This window comes from Echiichthys vipera (genome assembly GCF_963691815.1).
Source record: "Echiichthys vipera genome assembly, chromosome: 16".
Lineage (NCBI taxonomy): Eukaryota > Metazoa > Chordata > Actinopteri > Perciformes > Trachinidae > Echiichthys > Echiichthys vipera.
This window is the reverse complement of record NC_139841.1, coordinates 8,701,009-8,723,199: the sequence shown is the minus strand read 5'-3', so window position 1 is coordinate 8,723,199 and position 22,191 is coordinate 8,701,009. Positions and strand designations below refer to the sequence as shown.

The following is a 22,191-nucleotide window of genomic DNA, read 5'->3' as shown; positions in this document are numbered from 1 at the left end:
AGCGAAAGAGAAATATATCTTGCTAATGTAGGAATGTTTTATTTCTTTTCTTTCAAATGTGCAGATTCTGAGGAGAGACAGAGACAGGATGCCTGTACCTCTATAGGTCTGGTCTGTGAGGATTTAATGGGAAACAGGCTGCAGGGAAACAAGGTCTGTGTCCAAATTTTTTCCCAAAAAAGTTTAGGTTAGCTCTTCGATTTGCTAGTTTTGTCCAACCGACAGTCCGAAACATAATATATATTTAAAGAAGCAGCAAACATCCACATTTCTTTTTTTACTTGGCGGTGGTAATAAGAACTAGTTTGACATGTGTCATACTTGATAATTGAAGACTGCTACAACTACCCTATGATGTCTGTACAGTGAATATGTACTTGTACTGTAGCTGGAACCAGCAGCTGTTAGCTTAGCTTAGCATAAGGAGGCAACAGCTGGTTGAACAGACAGAGACAAAGATTGATTGATATAGTGACATGGACGAGGAAAGAGACTGAAACAGACATAAAACCAGAGACAGATTCAGACACAATAAAACACAGACAAACAAGAGCATATGAGAGAAAGAACAGAGAAAGACAGATAATGAGTAAGAGATGCAGACAGCTGAACGAGATTTCAGTAACCATTAGGACGGTGCAGCTTGTTCCTGCAAACATTCTCTACAACTCAAAACAGCAGAAGAGAGGTTCGTCGACTACATCATCATAACCGCATCCCGATGCCATCCTGAAGGGGACATTGTGCCTGTTGGAGCTGGCACGGCATGGTTTGATATACTCATGACACTACTTTACACTGTAAAGAAAACCAGATCTTCGCTCATTATTTCAGGCATTTTGCATAGACATGAAAATGTAAATTCAAACCAGCTTTGCTTTCCTTCGTTTCCAAGTGCATGGTCTTTGCTTTGTTTCCATTTCAAACACGTGTAGATTTCAGAAACACTGTTTATTCTGCATGTGCCAGTGTAAACAACCCTATGTACTCTCTATTTCAGGAACTGTATTTGGTTTTGTCTGAAGGATTAAACTACACTGTGTGTAGTTATGACAAAACAGAGTTCTGAATGTAAAGGCCAGCCACCCTCATGGATTTATAGACTCTTTTTTTAGGGCTTTTATCTCATCTCTTATTAGAGGAGCCGAAGAGTGACAGAAAAGGTGTAGGGGAGAGGGGATGATACACAGCAAAGGGCTGCAAGTCGGCTTCAAACCTGGGCCCCTGCCAAGGACTGAGCCTATACATATGTATGGGTGCACACTCTACCCAGTGAGTTAAAAGACACCCCTCATTGTGGATATGCAGACACTTTCCACTTTAACACATTCATTATCAACTCAAGTCTATATGTTAAATAAAATGTTATTAACGCATATCTTTTACTACATTCAACTGCATGCCCAGTATACGCAAATGATATGCAATTGCAGGCGTGTTAATAATAGATTATTTTTGATGCGCAGCTAAAAAGCTTGTGTGGATAGACATTGTACTTATTTTGAAACACTGTTTTAGAATGAAAACGTAGTGGGGTGTGGGTGAAGCCTTGGTGTCTGGCCAGCTTTACATGGACTTTTCAGTTGAACCCATAAACGTCAGGTCCCTGAAGATGAAGATGCACTGCTGCACCAAAGATGCACACCAGTGGAAGTTCAAGTGTCTGTTTAATGGGAAATTTGAACACAGAACACTGTTACGCTGCAAGGAAGAACTGACCCCTCCTCCACTTGGCTGCCTGTAGCCACATCCATCCTGCTCTCAATCCATATGCATGTTAGTGCTGCTTCCACTGTCGTTGCTATCTGTTCTTCTAATTCTATTCATTAACATATATGATAAAGACAATCATGAAAACTTCAGATTTAAAATGCTAGAAAAAGCAAATATTTGACATTTTTGCTTTAAAAATGATGATTTTTCAATTTTGAAATAGTTGCTGATTAATTTTCTGCCAAGCAAATATTTGATTACTCAAGCTTTAAACAAGATTTGTTTTGTCTTATATGCCCCCAAACGATAACAAAGAAAGAAAATAAGAAAGTTGCTGAGACCCTCAACTCAGAAAAACTGAGTGTGGGACATGGAGAGAAGAAAAAAGGAGAAAATACAGATGAAGTGCTGATCATACATTATAATAATCAAACCAAAAATTAAAATTACACATTGAAAATCCCTTATTGGCTTTTTTAAAATAGATGTTTTACCCATTGTTTTTATAGCAAATAAACAAAAACAGTTTCTGATTGTTTTTTGTACATATATAAAAACCATAAGAAATGTGCCCTCGCTGTAATTAATCAAACCAGACTTTTAGCTTCAGCACCCAGATGAAACCCTTTTGCAGGCCACAACAAAACAAATGAGCAGACAAAGACTGGTGTACCAGGTCACACAAACGCACATTCAGACTGGACCAGTCAGCCAAGGACTAGAGGTGGGTTGGATGGCTGGCTGGTTACTCTGACGCCCGAGGCACTGCACCGCAGCACTAATTAATGACAGACACTGGACTGGTGGTTTTACAGACAGAGACTGATGAAAAACAATGAAGCCAGTGAAACCAGACCAGTGGCTGGTAAATACAACTGTAGCACGCTGCCTGTCCACAGCCGGATCCACCCACCATGACGACTGGTCAGCTGCCCACACGCTCCAACTACAACTCCGGGTTGTGGAACTAGGCAATTTTTGTTTGCTTTTAACACCGAATGATAGGGGAATTTTCAGCACAGTTTTAGACAGCAGTGCAGGCACTAAAATATCCTACTTACAGTTCTGCCAATGCTCAAAAATAACTCGTCCTTGGGATCACCCAGCATTTCCTCCAGGTCGTTTGAGGACAGCAATGTATTCTGTGTGGAAACACAAGGGACATTTTCTAAATTTAAAAACCACAAATAAAGACCAAAATTGATGATTAACCAAACACCCAGAGTTATTAAATTCACCAGACTGGATCAAAACCACAGGAGTCAGTGCAGTTTTTATTTTAAATCCTCTGATGATCTTGTATCATGCTTCGTAGTATATAAAAGGTTCTGTGTTAACTGCAGGAGTCTAAATGTCTGTAGAAGTGGGCTTCAAAAAGCAGCTGGCTTCACCTCAAACACCTTAGTGCTATGTCAGAGCCGTGCTGTTTACACAAGTCAAAGGAACAATACCAACAGTTCGTTTCACTTTTAAAAATGACATGAATTTTCCGGATATCTTTTTTCTCTTTTCCATTCATCTTTCCTCACCTCACGGGCATTGTTGGTGTGTGGGGAGCGAGGAGGCATGAAGGAGGTCTCACCACAGTGGGGCGGGTGGTGGCTGCAGTGTTGCTGGGCCGCGTCTGGGTTGCCCATCAGGAAAGTCAGCTGTCGCAGATGACCCTGCAGAGAGGGAAACATTAAATAAAATGTGAGTGGTCAGGAGCACAGTGTAAAGACCCAAAGCACCTTCAAGTAAATAGTCTTTATGAAATATCCACATGGTAAAGCCTCTATTTGTATACTCCTATGTGAATTAAAAACTTGACAAATGAAGGGTGCTGAGAATTTCGCCATTTTATTAAGAACTTTAGAGCAAAATTAGCATAATTAATGGCATTCTATGCAATTCTGATCATAGACTCTGGAGACCATGTATTGATTTCGTTAGTAAGTAGCCATGTATTAAGTGGGATGAAGTAGAGCGAGACGGTCATTATTGCCAACCGAACCCCAACAGTGTGAACCCCAGTTTTTGGGAAATGACGCTATCAATACAGTAATTAAGATTGTTTATTCACCATCTTGCATGGTCCAAGCAAAACTTTTTGATTGTGTTTGTTGTTTTTTACTTCAGTGGCAACACTGAACAACTCAATAAGGGTCTTTGGGGCCATAACATATGTGTTTTAAGTAGAACTGTACTGATTACTCTTTTGAATGATCTTTTCAAAATGAATCTTTAGAAACAAAGCTGTCAGGTCCATGTGTGTCTTGAAGCCGTTATATTCACCCAGTACATATACTGTATAAGTACTGTATAGCATTTCATGCATGCACCAAGTACATACACAGAATGGAGGGACAAGCCTAGACACACAAACACACACACACACACAGACACACACACACACACACACACACACACACACACACACACACACACACACACACGCACACACACACACACACACACACACACACACACACACATAAAGTTAGTGAAGGCCATGTTCCCAGGGTTCCGTTACTTTACCAGTGACCCCGACATCATGCCAAACATGACGAACAAAGCATTAGCAGACATCTAAAAACCTCTGTCCTCAGGCTGTAATTACAAGTGGTGCGTGTGTATGTGTGTGTGTGTGTGTGTGTGTGTGTGTGTGTGTGTGTGTGTGTGTGTGTGTGTGTGTGTGTGTGTGTGTGCAGTTTCAATGTCTTTGTGAAACCACACATGGATTTAAAATCTATTTTATCTATGCTATTAAAATGCAAATTTCTCATTGTGCCCAATTTAGGATTGCTGGTGCATATCGGACAGGTAATATGCACAAACAAGACCCATTAGGGCAACATGAAATTTAAGAAGCTGTTGACCTTCCATTCCTAAATCAAATCCTGAGACAAGTTTTTTTCATTTAATGCATAAATACTTACATTGCTATACATAAAAGTTAATGTTTCATGTTTTCTGCAGAAAACCGAACCTCTGGCAGTTCTGCCATAAATAGCCTAAAAATAGAGTATTGAACTACACATATGTTTGCTAAACGCAGACATCTGCTGCACATTTTCATGAAAGAAAAGCATTTCTCCTAATTTTAGTGGTGATTGATCATGAGTTGTGTAACAGACAGACTAAAAAACAGATGCCTGAAACATACAACCTGTATTTAACTGTGGATATCATATTTATATCCTAATTTGGTCTTAAAATGCAGTGGAGTGGAGTGGATGACAGGAAGAGTTTAGCACTGCCAAACACAAAAGATTGTCCAGAGACAAGACTGTCACTACCTTTGAGTGTGGAAGTGCTCCTCCCTTTGAGCTCAGTAAAAATCTGTCGCCAGGGGAAACAAGGCAATGGAGAATCCATTTTATCTGGAGCTAAAAACAAATCCAGATGCCGCCTCTACCACCCCCCCACCCCGCCCCCCACCCCCCACGGCCATCGTGATACAGTCACACTGCCGGCTCTAGTCCTCAGGCTTGTTGTAACTGGGTCCACAACGCAAAGCCAGGTGCATTATTTCAGTTTTTGCCCTTGAATGATAATTTAAAGTAATGAATTGCAGATTTACAAATCAATATTTACTCAAATTGCATTACCACACAACATGTGACAATAATAGTAACTTTGGCAAAACTTAAAGAGTTTTAGAGTTCTCTATGAAAGCTCCCACTGCAAAGATTCAAGATTTTCACACAATACAAAACCCATTTGAATATTGTCAGAAAAAAATGTACAGTTTACATGATTTGTTCTTAGAAGTTTATACGTTCTCCTTGTTGGTTTTCTCCCACAGCCAAAGACATCCAGGATTGTTTAATTATAAAGTGAAGTGAAGTGAGATGTCTTCATTTAGACTGGAGAAAGGGGAGGGGGCTGAGGATGACTGTTCAAACACTCATCAGTGTTTCCTCTGTAATTTTATGTAACACTGGTGTTTGGGAGGTAACTGATGTTGTGGTTAGAGCAGGTCGCAGGGATTTCTACACATACTTTATAAAAACAAACACATGGTTTCTAAGCATTATGGGCTACACATCTTAGTGTCTGTGATGAAAAGCGAATGGGGAGGGATAAGGCAATGGGACTGGAATATCTATTTGTGTTCTTGCATGCATGCGTGTGTGTGTGTATGTGTGTGTGTGTGTGTGTGTGTGTGTGTGTGTGTGTGTGTGTCGAAAGGATGAGCAGGACTTTTCTGACTAAATTCAAATGAACTGGACGATACACATGTGGCTTATAAACAAGCAACAGTTCAAATATCCTCTGGCTATTGTACAACCATCTGGTTGTATAACGTGTTATTACACACACATGCAAAATCAAGCGATGCTCCAAAAAGAAGAAATTTTAAAGTCTGACAAGGGCCATTCAGACATCCTGAAGTTCATGGTCAAAAGAATAGGTGATAGGGCATGGGGTTGATGATTAGAGTCAGGGTTGCTTTTGTGTGTCTCTGTGTTTCTTTATGATCCCTGGGAAAAGAAAAAACAATAAAACTAATAAAACTGGATAGAAGCCACTTACTTCAAATGGAGTCTCAAAGCCCTCGGTGATGCCTCCAACCATGAGCAGCCCATCAGGGCTGATCCCCATGCCGTGGTACACCCAGTCCACACTCTCCAGCAGAGAGCAGTCCACATACAGAGCCAGCCGCTTTGCGGACACACTTACGGCCAAATGGTGCCACTTTCCATCAGACAGACCGCTGACTGGGAACCTGACAGAGAGAGACACATGGGTCATTATGAAATCACATGTCTTTGGTTTTGTGTGTCTCGAGATGAACGTCTGCATGAATTCATCCAGCAGATAAGTTCAAATCGGGTCTGGGCCCCACTGTCACAATACAGATGTCAATAAAAGCTTACTAAAAGCCTTTTTATTTCTCCTTACTTATGGAAACCTTCTTTGCTGAGTAGTACAGTTTGAGCTATACTTCAAAAAGACTCTAAACTAAATGATTTCAGTGATACATCTGTCATGGACTTATTTTCAAAATCCCTCTCCTCTTGTGTCATGTCTTTTCTTCCTGTTTGTGTGTTCTGTTTTGCCATTAGTTTATTAGTTCCTTGAGTATTTTCTGTTTAGTTCCAGTTGCACTTTGTTTTTATGCCTGTTTACTTTATATATGACATTAGTTTCAAGGCGGTTTGTATCTGTATGTGTTCCTGTAGCCCTGTCCAGCTGTTTTCTGTCTAGCTGCATCAGCCTGCCTTGTGTTACAAGTCATTATTGTCTTGTTAGCCAATTATAGTGAGTGCCTCTGTATTCCTGTTCCCTGCCCACTCTTGTTCTTGTGATTAGTTCTCTATTTGTAAATACTGTATACCTGTATTTTATTTTGTTCCTTGTCAGTTTGCTGTCAAGGTATCCCTGTGTTGAAGCTGTATTTTTGGTCCTTGTATTCAGCCTGTATTAGTTTCCCAGTGTTTGTAGTTTGTTTCCCTTGTGTATTCTTTAGTTCTCTTCTCTTGCCTGTTGCTGTCTGTGCATTTGTGTCCACCTGCTTGCCTTAAAATGTAACGGTATCCTTGACAGCTCCAAGGATGCTGGTGTAGCATTTGGTAATGTGTTGGGCTTGCAGAAATAAATCTATTTTGCAAACATTGCTGATCTATGATTCTTAGCATGCCTATATTTAATTTTTTTTTTTTTTAAACTCCTGAAAAAGAAATCTGGCTCTTAAGCTGCTCTTAAGGGTGTTTAATTCTCTTCACCAGCAAATTGCTAAATGTGTCGGCTGTTTGGTGCTGGGCAGAAAGTGTAAAATTTGTTTCCAAGGATCTCTCTTTTTTTATTCCTCACATCCTTCATTGTCAAAATCTGGTACTTGCATTACCCACAATGCAACTTGATTATGTTATGCTAGTGGTGGATAACGTAGCCTCAAGCCTTTAGCCTCAAGCAGAGATGAGGAGTGCGCTACAGAGGTCTCAATTCTTTTTTTTTTAATTTTCAAACTTATAGTCTTCAGTTTGTTAAAAAAGAAAAATAATAATAATATTAATACATTGTATTTGTATTGCACTTGAGCAATACCCTACATTCATCAATCTCAAAGTACTACAGAGCAAAATAAAAATAAGTAAGTTAAAAGGAGAACAAAGAAAAAGCTTTGGTGTACGGGTAAGATTTAAGGCCCGATACCCATGGTGCGGAGCTTGGTTCTGGGGGATTGGAGGATGTTTGAGGTACCAGAACGGAGGGTGCGTGTGGAGGTATGGGTGGGTGAGGAGCTCCTTGAGGAATAGAGGGGCATGTCTGTGAATGCACTGGTGCGTGAGGAGGGAGACCTTGTACTTGATTCTAAGCGGGACAGGGAGCCAGTGAAGAGATTTCAGGATGAGGGTGATGTGACTGTGTTTGCGTACCCTCATCAGGATCCTGGCAGCACTATATATTAATCAGCTCCCTTCATAAAAATGTTTTCATATTTGCCATAGTAATCCCAAGGCCTGTAAACAGACTTTGATGTGCAACATTGGTGGAGTTCCCCTTTAAAACACAAAATACTAATCAGTGGAGCTTTAATGTCTAAAAGACCCACTACCTTCCAAGTGGTCAAGCTGGGTTCTAGACCAAACTGAACCTTGTAGTTGATAGCCCCCAACAGACAAGCTGCTTTAAAGCAAAAACGAGGTAAATATAAGATAAATTAAACCATGTGCCAACCATACAAGACTAGTATAGTATCTATGTGTCTATCTTTTGGCACAGTTGTATCTGCTGTCATGCAGTGATGAATTGCTTCAAGTTCTGCTGTTCATGAGGACAAGAAACCTGCCAAGAGACGCTTAATAGATCATTTCACCAAAGAGACAGCTAAAGACACACACACACACACACTCACACATACACACACACACACACACACACATTCAAACAAATACACACGTGCTGTAAACAAACACACTTCCACAGAGCTTTCCTTCATCTGACAGACACATTTGCGTACACTTTAGCCAAGAAGCAGAAATGGACATGAGTGGTCTCAGTTGATATGGAAACTGTAATCAGCTTTAGACATCTGGATTGTTCGGAAAATGGGTAATACATTAAAAGTCAAAAGGCTGTACTTGTTTGTGTTCCTGGTTTTAACCAATTAATCATAAATAAAGGTTTCTTAAATATGCCAGAGATGTTACAACACTCAATAGATGCATAACTTGTGGGCTTACTCATAGTGTCGCTGCTGTGTTCCTATGAAGATGATGGTGTAAGCACTGATCCGCAGCTGCAGCATAACATGGCTATCAGGGCTGATTATGGTGAAGACACTGCGTTCTTCTTTCTGAGGACTCCGTAGCTGCACCAGCAGACTGAACTTATCTGCAAACCTAAACAAAGACAACACACTCCATTTAGCCATACAGAGGATGGATAGCAGCACTGAGATATCATGTAATGGAAATGTAGAACTGCCTAACATATGGAGATGAAACCATACCCGTCAGTGAGAAGATGCTGAAGAGGGAGAGCCAAAGTAGAGTACTGTCCCATCTGTAGGACTGGACACCTGCTGTCATCCACAGTCAATGAGGCATTACTGCTGTTTGTTATTTGAAGAGAGAGCTCCTGCAGAATGTTCACCTCATCTGTATTGAGACAGTTCAGGAGAAAAACCTTCTGTTATCAAGTTATCAAGAAGCTTTGTTACAAATAAACATAATGCAGACATGTCACATCTAACAAGCAGATCATTTTGTGATACAATTTCCGCGCCTAGCTGTGCCGTCCACGGACCGTTTAGGAGGTGGGCTTTTGTAAAGCACGTTTTCACATGTACGAGCACGAGTGTGCGCACGTGTACGAGAACGAGGCATACGGTGGCTCCGAGGTCTATGGAAAGATTTGTAAACAAAGCAATGCATCGTGTTACGGCGTGATGACGTATAGGCAGGCAAGAAGCATTCCCCGAGGCCCAAGCAGTGTGAGTACAAACATGCCTGGCCAGCGGGGAGAGAGAGAGGGGGCGACAAGTACCCTAAAGCACGGGGCACGGTACGGACGGACAGTGTGAGTGGCCCTTAAAGTCATAATCTGTTTGGGATATCTTGTTTCTAGCGGCCTCTTTGGCAGTAAGATGTAATTTCAGGCGAGCCTGTTCTTTCAGAGCCCTCCATCTTAACAGATTTGTAGTTGCTATGCTTTTTGACTTCTTTTTTTTTTCTCTTTTGTAAACTTTATTGAAACATTCACCTCTCTACTTCCAGTCCGTCCCCTATAAGATACCCTCTTAAATCCATACACACACACATTCCTATTTCACTTCTGCCCTTACTAAAAACCTGACTCAGAAGTTGGAAGTTCTGATTTCTGATTACCAGTGAATGCAACATATCTGGCAGCGACAAGCTGCACCTGGCAGACCAACCGCTGTCAGCAGCCTCACTAACATGGTGGCATATTTACATTTAGAGAGGGAATGTTTCCTTAGACACACAGATTGGAATATTCGAGAGGTAGTACAAGTGCTTTCATTAGTGGGTCATATGATCAATTACCATTGTTTTAACTCACTCTTGATAGATAGTAACTCGAAAGACAATTAACTAGATTAAAATCTTACAGATTAAATCTTTAATGAATGTGTGCTGCAAAATGTCTGTGTGATTTATGTTAATACAATTGTACCTTTGTTATTGTGTGGGATGTAAAATATAGTTAGACAGCACAGTGATGAGTTTTCATTACAGACAGAACATTATATTTAATTTATCTAATAATTGTTATGCCAGCCTTATCAGAGTTATAATGCAGGGTTTTTTGTAACTTTTGGATTTATTATCCAGCCCTAGGATAGGACCTAAATAAGGAAAATTTCAATGCTACAGCATGCATTGATATTTCAAATAAAACCTCTGCAGCCAGGTTCCAAAATCTATGTTAAGGCTGTCCAGAAGAGTGGGGGCGCCGTTGAACACAACAAATGAGAATGGCCAAATCTGTGAACCTTTTACGATCCCTTCTTTCTTCAGTGAGAAAGCGGTAAAATATCAATACCATCTTTTTTTCCCTCAGATCTGTTCAAACAATGGTAAATGGACTTGTACTTATATAGCGCAGCACTGCAGCATTGTAGAAATACAAGGCTTGGACCGGCAAATAGTTCCTTGAAAGTACTTTACATCATGACTTAAAGACCGGACAGCTACAGATTTATGCCTGTGGTTTTGAAATGACATGTTCAGTAAAACGGGTGTGATGTCAGGTGTCCACATACCTTTGGCCATTCCATGTTTGTTCTGCACCCTTTCAAGATTAGGGAACCCAGACGGTAACCATCTGCGGCAACTAAACCAAATCCCTCCTCTGCTGGCACTTAGGAAAAAAACCTTAACATGCTGTGAAAAGACCACTGATGGCATTCCTGAAAAGCGGAAACCACTTACGGGGCCATTGCCTTTAAAAGGTTCAGAGGACTGCTACAAATCCATCCTATTTTTACTTTAGTGCCCTACAGTGTCAAACATTGCTGTACTGTTCACCCACTGATTTTTTCCATGTCATTAAAAGCAAATTATAGTAGAGTCTTTTATTTCTCACTCCATGTGAGCAGGTAAAGTGCCATTCGTCATGTCCTGTCCACAGGTGGGTTTTCTTGATTAAGTCACCATTCAAACACTGGTATTGTTCAGACATCATTTTCCAACTCAAAAGTCGATGTCAATATATTAGGGGCCAATTAGGCTAACAGAAAAGGCTAATTTCAGTAAAATGCAGGAGAAAAAATCCATTTAACTAAAGACTCTTTGTGTTAGAGTGATCTACATAATCTGCAGGGTGCCTAAAGATTATAATAGTAGCACTTGAACATGGATCAGTCTGCCTCTGGACTTTCTAAAGGACATACAAGATATAAAGAATTGCTTAATCAGGTTAAACCCTACTTCTTTGAATCACTTTCATAAATAAATCCAGATGTGTCTGTCAGCCTTTTCCAAACACATTGCTCTTCACACTCATCTTGACAGCTGTGCTAGACAAATCCCTGGTCTACAAAAAGCTGCATGGTCACACTCTGCTGCTCCGAGGAGAAGATATCTGGTGTCACACTACAAATTCCAACATACCAGCCTTCCTGGAATCCTCAAAGATATATCATGGAAGAGAACCACTTAGAGAGAAGAAATTATTTGAATAATGGTTTGCTTTGCACTTTTAACCTTTAGTTGACAGCTGTAAGGAATGTGAGGTCAAATAGTTTGCTGATCAGTTAAACAAGACATTAGTGTTTAAAAAAGGTTGTAGGGCCAAAATCTTCTCCCCCGGGTAATTTTAGGTGTTTCATCAAATATTATACCCCACATCGGGTTTGCGAGGCATTATTAACTGGGCTGCTTGTAAAATATGATTTGGTTAATGGGATTAACAATTTAAAACAGTTCTTATAATATACCTTCTTGGCCAATGTTTAACCTAATAGTTTAGGAAAGCAGCTGTATCCATTAGGTAATGCAAAATCAACTTCATTGGTCTGCCTGAACTAATGATTTGCTTATTTGGTGTGAAAAATGTGATGTTTTTCATATCATGTACTATATAGAAGGTGCTTGATGTATCTCTGAATTGTCATGTCAATTTAAAACTAAAATATACATGCACAAAATGTGACATTTCTTTAAGAATAGGTAATGGAGCTTGAATAACTCAAATACATATTGCTATAATAATTGGTCATGTGTGTCCCAGAGTTCCCAGAGGCCAGGTGGCATATTAAGGCTTCTCATGTATTTCCAACCGACAGTCCATTACTCAAATGCAGAAAAATGACTTCAAAGGTTAAAACATTCACTTTACCCAGGGTAGGTCCACATTATTTAGAAATAATTGTACTATAACCTTTAAACTGCAGCGAAGACCATATTGAAATTACATTGATTCTCCTTCACCGTAGATCAATCATCAGTAACATATGTTCAGATCGGATGGTTATTCTGCAGTTAAGAAGAAATGTTCTCATTTTTCATCAGGCATACACTTATACAAGCTCTCAAAAATGTACAAATTGCAATTCACCATAATAATGGCATTAACATCAATCACACAATTCACAAATTCCACTGTCATATTGAGAAGTGTGTGGGACTGCTGATTCTATAATATCTAAAATGAGCAGACATGTATAGCCCCAGGAACTTGAAAATGTTCTCACACACTTACTAATCCACTGTAATGCTCTTTATTAAGTCCCACTTATGCGGGACTGTTCATGAAAGAGCACTTCATGTGCCAATGCTGTGCCCTAAAGGAGTACTTCGGAACATACTCATGTGCTTTTCCTCCAACACTATAATCAAAGGATCAAGCCATTACGATGGAGTAAGGCGGGTTGGTAGGGGGGGCTGCCAGTCATGCCTGTTTTGTTTCCGGCAAAAATGAAACAGATGTTTGAGTCTTGCATCAGTAGAAATGTGTGAACAGTAAACACTTTCAGAGTTAGCAGTCTTTGGGTAATTTTACAATTTGTCCTATTTATCCAGAGTCAGACAAACTTTTTTCTGAAGTCTGAAGGTATGGTCAGTGTAACTCCAGGGTTTACGCCAGAAAACTTCAAGCCCAGTGGCCCGCCGGGACTAAGTTTACTTTCTTTTTAAAGCTCAAGTTAGTAACTTCCGTTTTATGGGGAGAAGGTTATTTGATATTTGCTGAAAAACTCTCACTATATCCTGACAGCACACCGAGACAGACGATCTGCGGAAAAAGTCATGTACCTCTCTCTGTCTGCTCTGGCATCTGCTCAGTCAACCAATCAGAGTGAAGGAGTCTCTGACGCAGTGTCAATGATTGCTTTGAACTCTGATAAAACTGTGAAACTAGGCAGCGCTGATCAAATCATCGTCAGTTCTGAGAGATTGTTTAACGCTTGGCATGGTGGGAGTTAGCAGATCATGTAGCAGATACCATTGGGAGCACACAGAGAGGGATCTGGCAGTCGACAGGAACAGAAGGTGGACGTAGAGATACATTACTTTTTCACCGATTGTCTCACTGTGGATATAGGATTTCAGGATTCAATTCAATTTTATTTTATTTATAGTGCCAAATCATAAAGGAAGTTATCTAAGGACATTTTAAATATAGAGAAGGTCTAGACCACACTATGACTTATTTATGATTTACAGAGACCCACGATTCCTCCATGAGCAACTGCAAGTTGCATGTTGTATATATAGTGACAGTTTCAGCAGATATGAAAAAAAGTCATAGAAATTTAACAACTTAAGTTTAAAATGTATTTTTACGATGTTTGAACTAAAATGTGTGAAACAAGTGGCAAACTCCTCTAAAAACAAACTGAGAAAAAACTAGGCTAAAACTAGAAACACACCAAAGATAATCAAAAATCACTTTATGGTTTCAAGCACAACAAAATAAAGAAAGAATTTCAGTTTGTTTCACTCTGTTTTAGCTGTTTTTTTGTAGGATTGAATCATCTTCTCAAACAAAATAATAAAAGATCTCTGATAAGTTTCAGTTTTGTTTTTACTGTTAGGAGTGGAGCATCTTCCCAAACAATTTACCACACTTATTTGAACAAGTATATCTCCAACGCTGTCAGTGAGTTTTCTGAGAATAAGAAACATGCAACCATGTCGAGACAGAATTTACATGCTGTTGTGTAAATAAGATAAATAACATAAGGCTATTTAGTTTGTTTACTATTCAATTCAATTCAATTTTATTTATAGTGCCAAATCATAACAAAAGTTATCTCAGGACACTTTACAGAGTAGGTTAAGACCACACTCTATGACTTATTTATGATTTACATAGACCCAACAATTCCCCCGTAGAGTACGGTGGCAACGAAAACCTTTCCTAGAAAGGACAAAGTATAGAGCTGTTCTATAGGAAAGGGATCCTTAAATGATTCCTGTTGGGATCTTACGCTATTCTGGAAAAAAAATTACAGAAAATTTACTTGACGTTCAAGGGGGGCGGGGGTGTAGCTAATAGACTGGTTATACAGGAAAACTAACATTGTCCAAAGCCCATACAATAACTTTAAGCAGAGCTGTGTAAAACCTGTGATAATAATCATATCACCATATATTGCATGGCTAATTGTAAATAGAAAAAAAGAATGAGCACCAAGCAAAGACATAAACAGAACAGAATACACTGCATCAGGCAAAGAGGACTGAAATCACAAACTCACACATAACAGCTGTGTATCTTCTTTAAATGCCCCCAATCATTGTAGAGCATCTTGTCTTTGTTGGTTATGATGCCATGTTCTGATCCTTTCCATAAATCTCAGCTGTCTTCTGATGAGGAAAAGGGCTTATCTCTAAAACAAATTGAAGCCTTGATGATCCACCATTGTCATAGAAAATAATAGAAAAGCCTCAAGAGAGACATACAGACAAATAGAAAAGGCCCCAGTAATTCAGTTTACTCTACTTTCATAGCTACTACAACAATCATCTGCCAGAACTACTTTCATTTACTTAATTACAGTGGATGATGAAAATGTCTGACAATGACTTATAGATAACAAGTTAACAACCTTTTCCTTATTGATGTTAATCCAGAAATGAACATGCATGTAGTTTAATGTCAATGCAAAGTAAATAATCTGGTAAAAAAAAAACTCTGACAGAGTGATCACATGTTACTCATCTATGATCTTTTTGAAAGTGGTTTCGTGTTTTGAGACACATATGGTTCACATGTGTTCTCCATTACAATATTAAGCTACAGACATTGGTTCACCAGGGTTTCTCCAAGGCAGAGGCAGGGACCAAGTGTTGAAGGTTCTGAGTCTCACTATAAACGGATTGCTGTCTTAAAGGCTACAAGCACGTCTAGTTCTCAGGTTGTTTTGAAAGGCATCAACAGACTTGCATTTGTGTTTGACAGGTTTACCATGAGCAACACAATATCTGTCAAATGTAGTTCTTCAGCTGCATCACGGGCAGTGTCTCAATGTTTTTCACCTCCTGTCTTTTGGAGAGCCTTCAGTGCTTGAGCAGTGCCTAAAGATTAATTTACTACTCGTGTGTTAAGGGGTCGCGGCAGAGTCAGTAGTGTATATATACATAGTGCATGTGACCTCCACAGCTAGTTGCTACTTGCTTCTCTGTCTGCACAGGTGTCTTTTTTAATTTTACTTTTACAGATTTTGTGTATCAAAGTCATGAAATATAGCATTTTTAGAAACCATAAGTGGTTTAACTGATTATGTGACATGAGTTGGTTGATTGGTCTGTCAAAACTGAAAAATGAATTAACAATTAATCTAGAACAGGGGTTTTCAAAGTCTGAGACTGGGCTTCACTCAGACAATGCTTGGAATAAGGGATAAATGATTCAACATGACACAACCTGATAACAAAGCTACAACACATCCAGTTAGTGTTGTAGTGTTGCTGTCGATGCGTGAGAGCCAACGTTAAACTGCATATCAGTTCCTTCTCTAGAGTTATCTATGATGAAACAGCCATGCACCCTTAAGCAGCATTCAGTAAACAGTGTGTTTGCTTTTGGATGAGGTCCATATTCACTATAAAAGTCTCTATACGGCTGTAGGCTACACAAAGCGATCTGCCCAATCATTTCTCAGAAACCACCAAAGCATATGAACCAGACTGTGTCTACCTAATTAGCTTCAAGAAAAGAATATTGTCTAACAATGCTGTCATACATTTTTTGATTAAAATCACTTTGACAGCATCGAAACATGATTCCTTGTAACGTTCAACAGATGTAGCCGTTTAAAACCAGAACCGTTTCACAAAACAGGGAGAAAGAAAAACTTTGAGCAGTGAAAAACCTCAAACATTCAAATGTTCTCATTCCAGAGGGATGATGCTGCAGTGTGAACATGAATATCCTCAGAGCAGGAATTTCTTTGGAACTGACTTTAGAGGTGTGGAGCAGAGTGAGGCCAAAAGGGAACTCCACTACAGTTTCCAAAGTATCAAAATCTGGGCACACCTCTCTTGGTTGTACTAATTTCATTTGGCTCTGACATTAGTGGAGCATGTAAGGAGCTTACAGACATGTCAGACTGTTACAGTAGGTATTAAAGCTCAGGTCCACCATGAGCCAACAAAAGAAAAAGGCATGAGGCCAGAAAAAGCCAGTCTAAACTTCCTCTATTTTTGTTACTCCCTAGAGCTGCAGTGATTATCGGGCTTGGCTAATGCCCAGCTGTGAGTCAGTCCATGGCCGTCAATTTGAAAGGATGGAAAATGAGCAGAAGGTGCCAGGTTCTGCCTTAGACAAACAGGTCAAAACAAATGCAAATGCATCCAATCAATTAGCAATTAGTTGTGATTGGCCAAAAGATGTTGTAAACGTTACCATGTAAAACTGACAAATGACCCCTATTTGTGGATGTATGGGTTTTGGCCTGACACAATCTGGCCATGGCCCACATTTATTGTTGTTTTGTATAACGTGATATTTAATAGTAAATATACCACTTTTCATTTAGATGGCCTTGCTCTTTTTTTATTAGCATACTGCAGCATCTGATTAATACTATACTACGACCTAATAGTTTTTTAAATTATTTTTCAGCACTACTGAAGATTGAAAGCAAAGCCTTATGTCCACATACTGCTCCTCCAGTGGGAGCAATAATAGTTAGAGAGGTGAGGCAGTTAGTCAGCGAGGGCCAGACTTGGCATGCAGAGGCCACTAAGGGTCACTGATATTAGACAACACTGGATGTTCTCTCACCTCTGACTGGCTCTGGTGAGATGATCAGTGGGGCCTGTTTCCTTCTTAAACACAGACAGGCACGTTTCTACTGTTTATACTTTATTCTATATGCTCTGCACCATGACAAACCTCAAGGTTAGACTGAGAGGATGGAGTTTATTAATTCATGGTATACAGTACCAAAGCAGCCTGAGCCAAGTGATTGTTGCAAACTGTGAGACTCAAGGCCATCGCATCATAGTATAATAGTAACTATAAAGAGAGAATGATTTAGGACTTGGATGGTTTCAAAGAGCACAGGTGGAGAGTGTCTTACATTGATTTATATTTATGTCAGATGTATATGCAGCATGTTTCACGCTTAAGTATCAAGCCTCATCATTCCTACTGATACTGTCTGTTCTGAAAAGGTTAAGACCTGCGTTAAGCCTGTTGCTACTACATCATGAAAATCAATTTATTGCAAATGTGCAAAAATATTAAATGCATTGTGAATTGGTACAATATACTGTATGTGTACTGCCACAGTTTACAAGATTGTTTTTATATATACCGCCCAACCCCACATGTGATGTGAAAGAAATTGCTTACAGAGATAATTATTTGCACACTATCTGCTGTAAGGAACTTTAAAGCCTCATTTAACTCTTATTGCAGTTTGCTGTCATGTTTACTGTATGTTTCAGTCCTCAGTCCAGCGGCTTCCAACAAACAAGCTCTGATAAACCAACTGTAGGCTATGTGCCCAGCACCAAGCGGAATATATAACAGCTCAAGATTTAGATATTTTTCTCAAGAACTGCTGAAGATCAGAGGTAAAAGAACTTACATAATTTAAGTTGCATTCAAACATAAATGAGCTTGTTAGGTATCAGTGACTCCTGCCCCCCTTGCGGTTGTAGCCTAATGGAGCATTCCTTTGTCTGGGGAGACCCAGTGGTTTTGGTGGCTGGTTACTGGAGTGATAGCCACAGGGACATGATAAGACATCCCCCCTTCAATCTAAATCAAACTCTGCCTGTCCAGCGCTGCCTTGGTCTGGCTAACCTCCAGTAGACGTAATCAGGGAAAGCAGAGTCGGCTGCCACACTGTCCTGCAGTGGGATCACATTACTCTAATAGTCTGAGACAGACCAACAGATAGCTCAATTACTGTGCTAGTACAATTACTAGGCTCTGCTCTGGTAGACAGGGCAGCCCAAATAGAGAGAAGATTAAAGACTTCCACCTGCCTTGGTGGAAAACGAGGGGGGAATCACCAGGCCAGATAAGTAGGAAATGAGAGACGGAAAGTTTGAGTGAACACAGGAAACGTAAGAAACTCTGTGTTCCTGAACTTCTCAATCAGTCAGTCATCAACCAAGCTTTGAGTGAGCACACCTACTGCCACACTAAGCTTTAACTGTACAGCAGACTGTGAAAAGCTCACAGATACAGCATCCTAATGTAGAAACCTTCTGTCATTACACTACAGCCTCAGACTGCTGACTTCATGAAGTCCCGCTATCAGACAGCAAGAGATCCAATGGTGGGATATTATTTCAAGAGGTGTCCCTTAAGGAGGATATAGTAAGCTGATGTAATTATGTCTATGTTTTTGTCAAGACAAAGTTTGTTAACTGGGCCTACGGCCCAGCACAGGACACAGAGGGAATTAGGGGACTGAATGGAAATAACAGCTCTGCTGTAAGCCTGCATGTGACAGCGACTGGAACATAACACAGCAGATATGCCCTTGTCTTGAAACCCCCGATATGTCCTCATCTGGAAAAGTAGAAAATGTGGACTCCGGAGGGGGGAATTACCGTGCCACAAGGAGTATGTTCGGGAGGAATAATGTTAGAAAGTAACCGCTAGCAATCATGACATAGATTGAAACCAGAGTTCTAGCAGTACCAAGTAAAATATATTCAACATGTACACTATAATAACGTTTCCAGAAGTTCATAAAGAATGTCAATTTTTTACTCCAGTCTTTCATATTCCTATAGTATATTCCTATTTTTGTTTGCTTTCTTGGCTAAACAAATCATGGACAGTAGACAAGGATGGACAGTAATGCCTGCAAGACTGGTTATCTGCCTTCATGTATACAGATTGGCTATCCAGAGCAACTAATCACTCAGACCTGGAGGGTTGAGAGACATAGAAACTTCCTGTGCCGTTTTTCTCTTGCTTAACTGTCATGGTAATCTCTTTAAAGAGGGTCTTAAAAACACTGGAGCCAGTCATCAGCAAAGTAAATTAAATATTATGGGGGCATAAGTTAGAGGCGAGGGAGAGTCCCTGAGTGGTGCTTAATGCTCACAGTAGCTTTACGTCTGCAGGACCGCATGACTATTCTTCTAACACAACCAAGTTTAAAATCAGTTATCCAGTGAAACATCTCAACATCAACTCCATAAAGTTCCACAACATTTTGCACAGACATTCATGCATTCCAGATAATGTATCCAAATGACTTAGATGATCTAGTGCCATTGTCAGGCCAAATACATTATTTGTTCCAACACTTTAGTTTATAACTAAAGACTTCATAAACTAATGGCAAACCCATCAGCCTAAGTTGTACCTTGTGTTTAGTGTTAGTCGGAAAATCTTACCATGCTAACACACTCAACCAAGATGGCTACCATGATAAACTTTGTACCTGCTAAACATCAGCAGGTTGGCATAGTCATGGTGCACATGTTAGCATGCTGACATTAGCATTAAGCTCAAATCCTCACTGTATCTAATCCAGCCTCACAAAACTGCTAATCATTATTACCTCTGCCAAGGGGAAATTATTTTTTTTATTATCTTTGTTTTTCAGCAGAATTAAGGAAAAACTACTGGTTCAAATGTCATGATACTTGGTGGAAGGGTGTATCCAGAAGAAGAACCTATTACATTTTGGAACGGATCCGAATCACTCGGTGGATACAATTATTATTTTACACTTCTTCAACATTGCGAGATACTGTAGGGAATGGCCTTGCCCTTCTGGTTTTATATGTGGTGTAGTGCACCATAAATAAAATTCCATTGACCTACATTTTATTGGGTGGACAGAAGTCGAGCATGAGGTTTGTTCTGCTCTGGGTGACCTCACCCAGTTTGATAATCTAATTTAGTATGTGTATTAGGTCATGGAGTCTACTTGTTTAGTATTAAAACACAACAAATTTTCATCGAAAAATAGATTTTGCGATGAATCAAATTATTATCTTTTTTTTTATAGAAAACACATGAAATCCACCATCAGAAACTTACAGAATAACAGAACCAAAATGAGAATAATAAACTTTTCTACACAAAACTAAGTTGAGCCCCTTGAACATTTTCTCATTTCCCCTCTTCGGATGAATAATATTTAAGTATGACCCACGGGTGCAGCTAATCCAAACATTTTTTTGTTAACGTCTGAATGCCATTTTACAGCACAATGGATCCATGGTCAAAAACGGCCATGCTTACGGACTTACTTAAGCCTTCAAACCATAAGAGCCTCTAAGAGACAATGCCAGAATTTCCTCTGGAAAACTTTCCCTCAGGGAGAGGAAACCTAGAAGAGCACCAGTCAACACTTGCCCTGGTCTGCTTCTAACCTAGCCTGTTGAAAAATTCATCAGAGTACACCAAAGGAAGTGGATGGAGTGATGAACATGACCTCGGGTCAAATCCCCTGCTGTGTTTGCATGAGTGAATAGCACTAAAGATATAGTTATGACCCTGTATAGCTTGGTGGTATTTCTGCACATCAGAAACTGTGTGTCACCAATGTCAAATATTAATCTAATTTATTTTTCCTTTCTTTAATGGAATGACAGGTACTAAACTTGAGACATTTAACAGTCAAATGAGATAGCTCAGAGCAGTTTAACATTACTTTAGCATCACAGGTTTAGTGAATGACACGAGTGCAGAGGGCAGGAGAGTCAGTCTGACTGTGGGGAATCCAGGCCATCCATCAGGTTTGTTCCACTCCCCCCTAAGCATGAGCACCCTCAGGCCTCAAGGTCTCTGAGGTCAGTGGTGTTGCTATTAAACACACAACCAAAGAGGTTTCAAGATTCCATGTAAAAACCTCAAATAACATGATAGGTTGATATACAGCTGCATGACAGGCCCTCAACCTAAATTTCAAAGCTCACTCCAGAAAGAATGTTTATAAATAGGGTAAATGTATAGTCAGCTATCTATACCATGGTTTTTGCAGTGAACTGTATGTTGGGTCTTGTTCTGCTTTGCATATCTTTGCATGCAACTCGTAAAGCATCACGTTTACACAGTAAGCAATGACTCGCAGGTCAAATGTCTAGATATCAAAGTTAAAATTGGTTGAAAATGTATAAAAAGACAAAGGCATTATATTGAATATAAATGTTACATACAAGCAAGTCCTAACTCTACTGACCCATGTTCAACTGGAAAGAAAATGGATTGCAAAAAAAGTCCTGTTGTTCTCAAAAACATGACTGAATGTTGAAAAAAAAAAACTCTTTTAGTAGGGCTATCATTTTTATTAGGTTACCAAGTAGCACAGTAACATACAAGTTTTCAGTCAAGTCTGGGTTTTTTGTTATGCTGGGGTGTTCAGCTCAGATGCTATATGTTTACCCCTCCCCCCTTTCTCTCTCTTCTTGCACGTCTTGACCTGAAAAATGTGTTCACCCTGTCTAGTTGAGGTAACATTGAGTGTGACTTATGTGATCCCCTCACTCGTGATTGCTTGAATTCATGATATATTTTTGTAAGCTTGGGTCCCAGGGAGGCACCAAATTTCTCTCCTGAGCCTCAAGCTGATTTATCAAATGATTTATCAAC

At 39.7% G+C, this 22,191-nt stretch overlaps 1 protein-coding gene across 1 annotated transcript in view; it reads right to left on the bottom strand.

Moving 5' to 3' along the window:
* LOC310958735 (uncharacterized protein) overlaps positions 1-22,191 on the bottom strand; it is a gene marked incomplete at its 5' end in the record, with an annotated part of 106,037 nt that overhangs the window by 67,470 nt on the left and 16,376 nt on the right. The window contains 5 exons of the mRNA XM_083929814.1: positions 2,775-2,855; positions 3,243-3,377; positions 6,232-6,424; positions 8,886-9,044; positions 9,155-9,302. Coding sequence (XP_083785940.1) covers positions 2,775-2,855; positions 3,243-3,377; positions 6,232-6,424; positions 8,886-9,044; positions 9,155-9,302 — 716 coding nt within the window. The remainder of the gene's footprint in view (positions 1-2,774; positions 2,856-3,242; positions 3,378-6,231; positions 6,425-8,885; positions 9,045-9,154; positions 9,303-22,191) is intronic.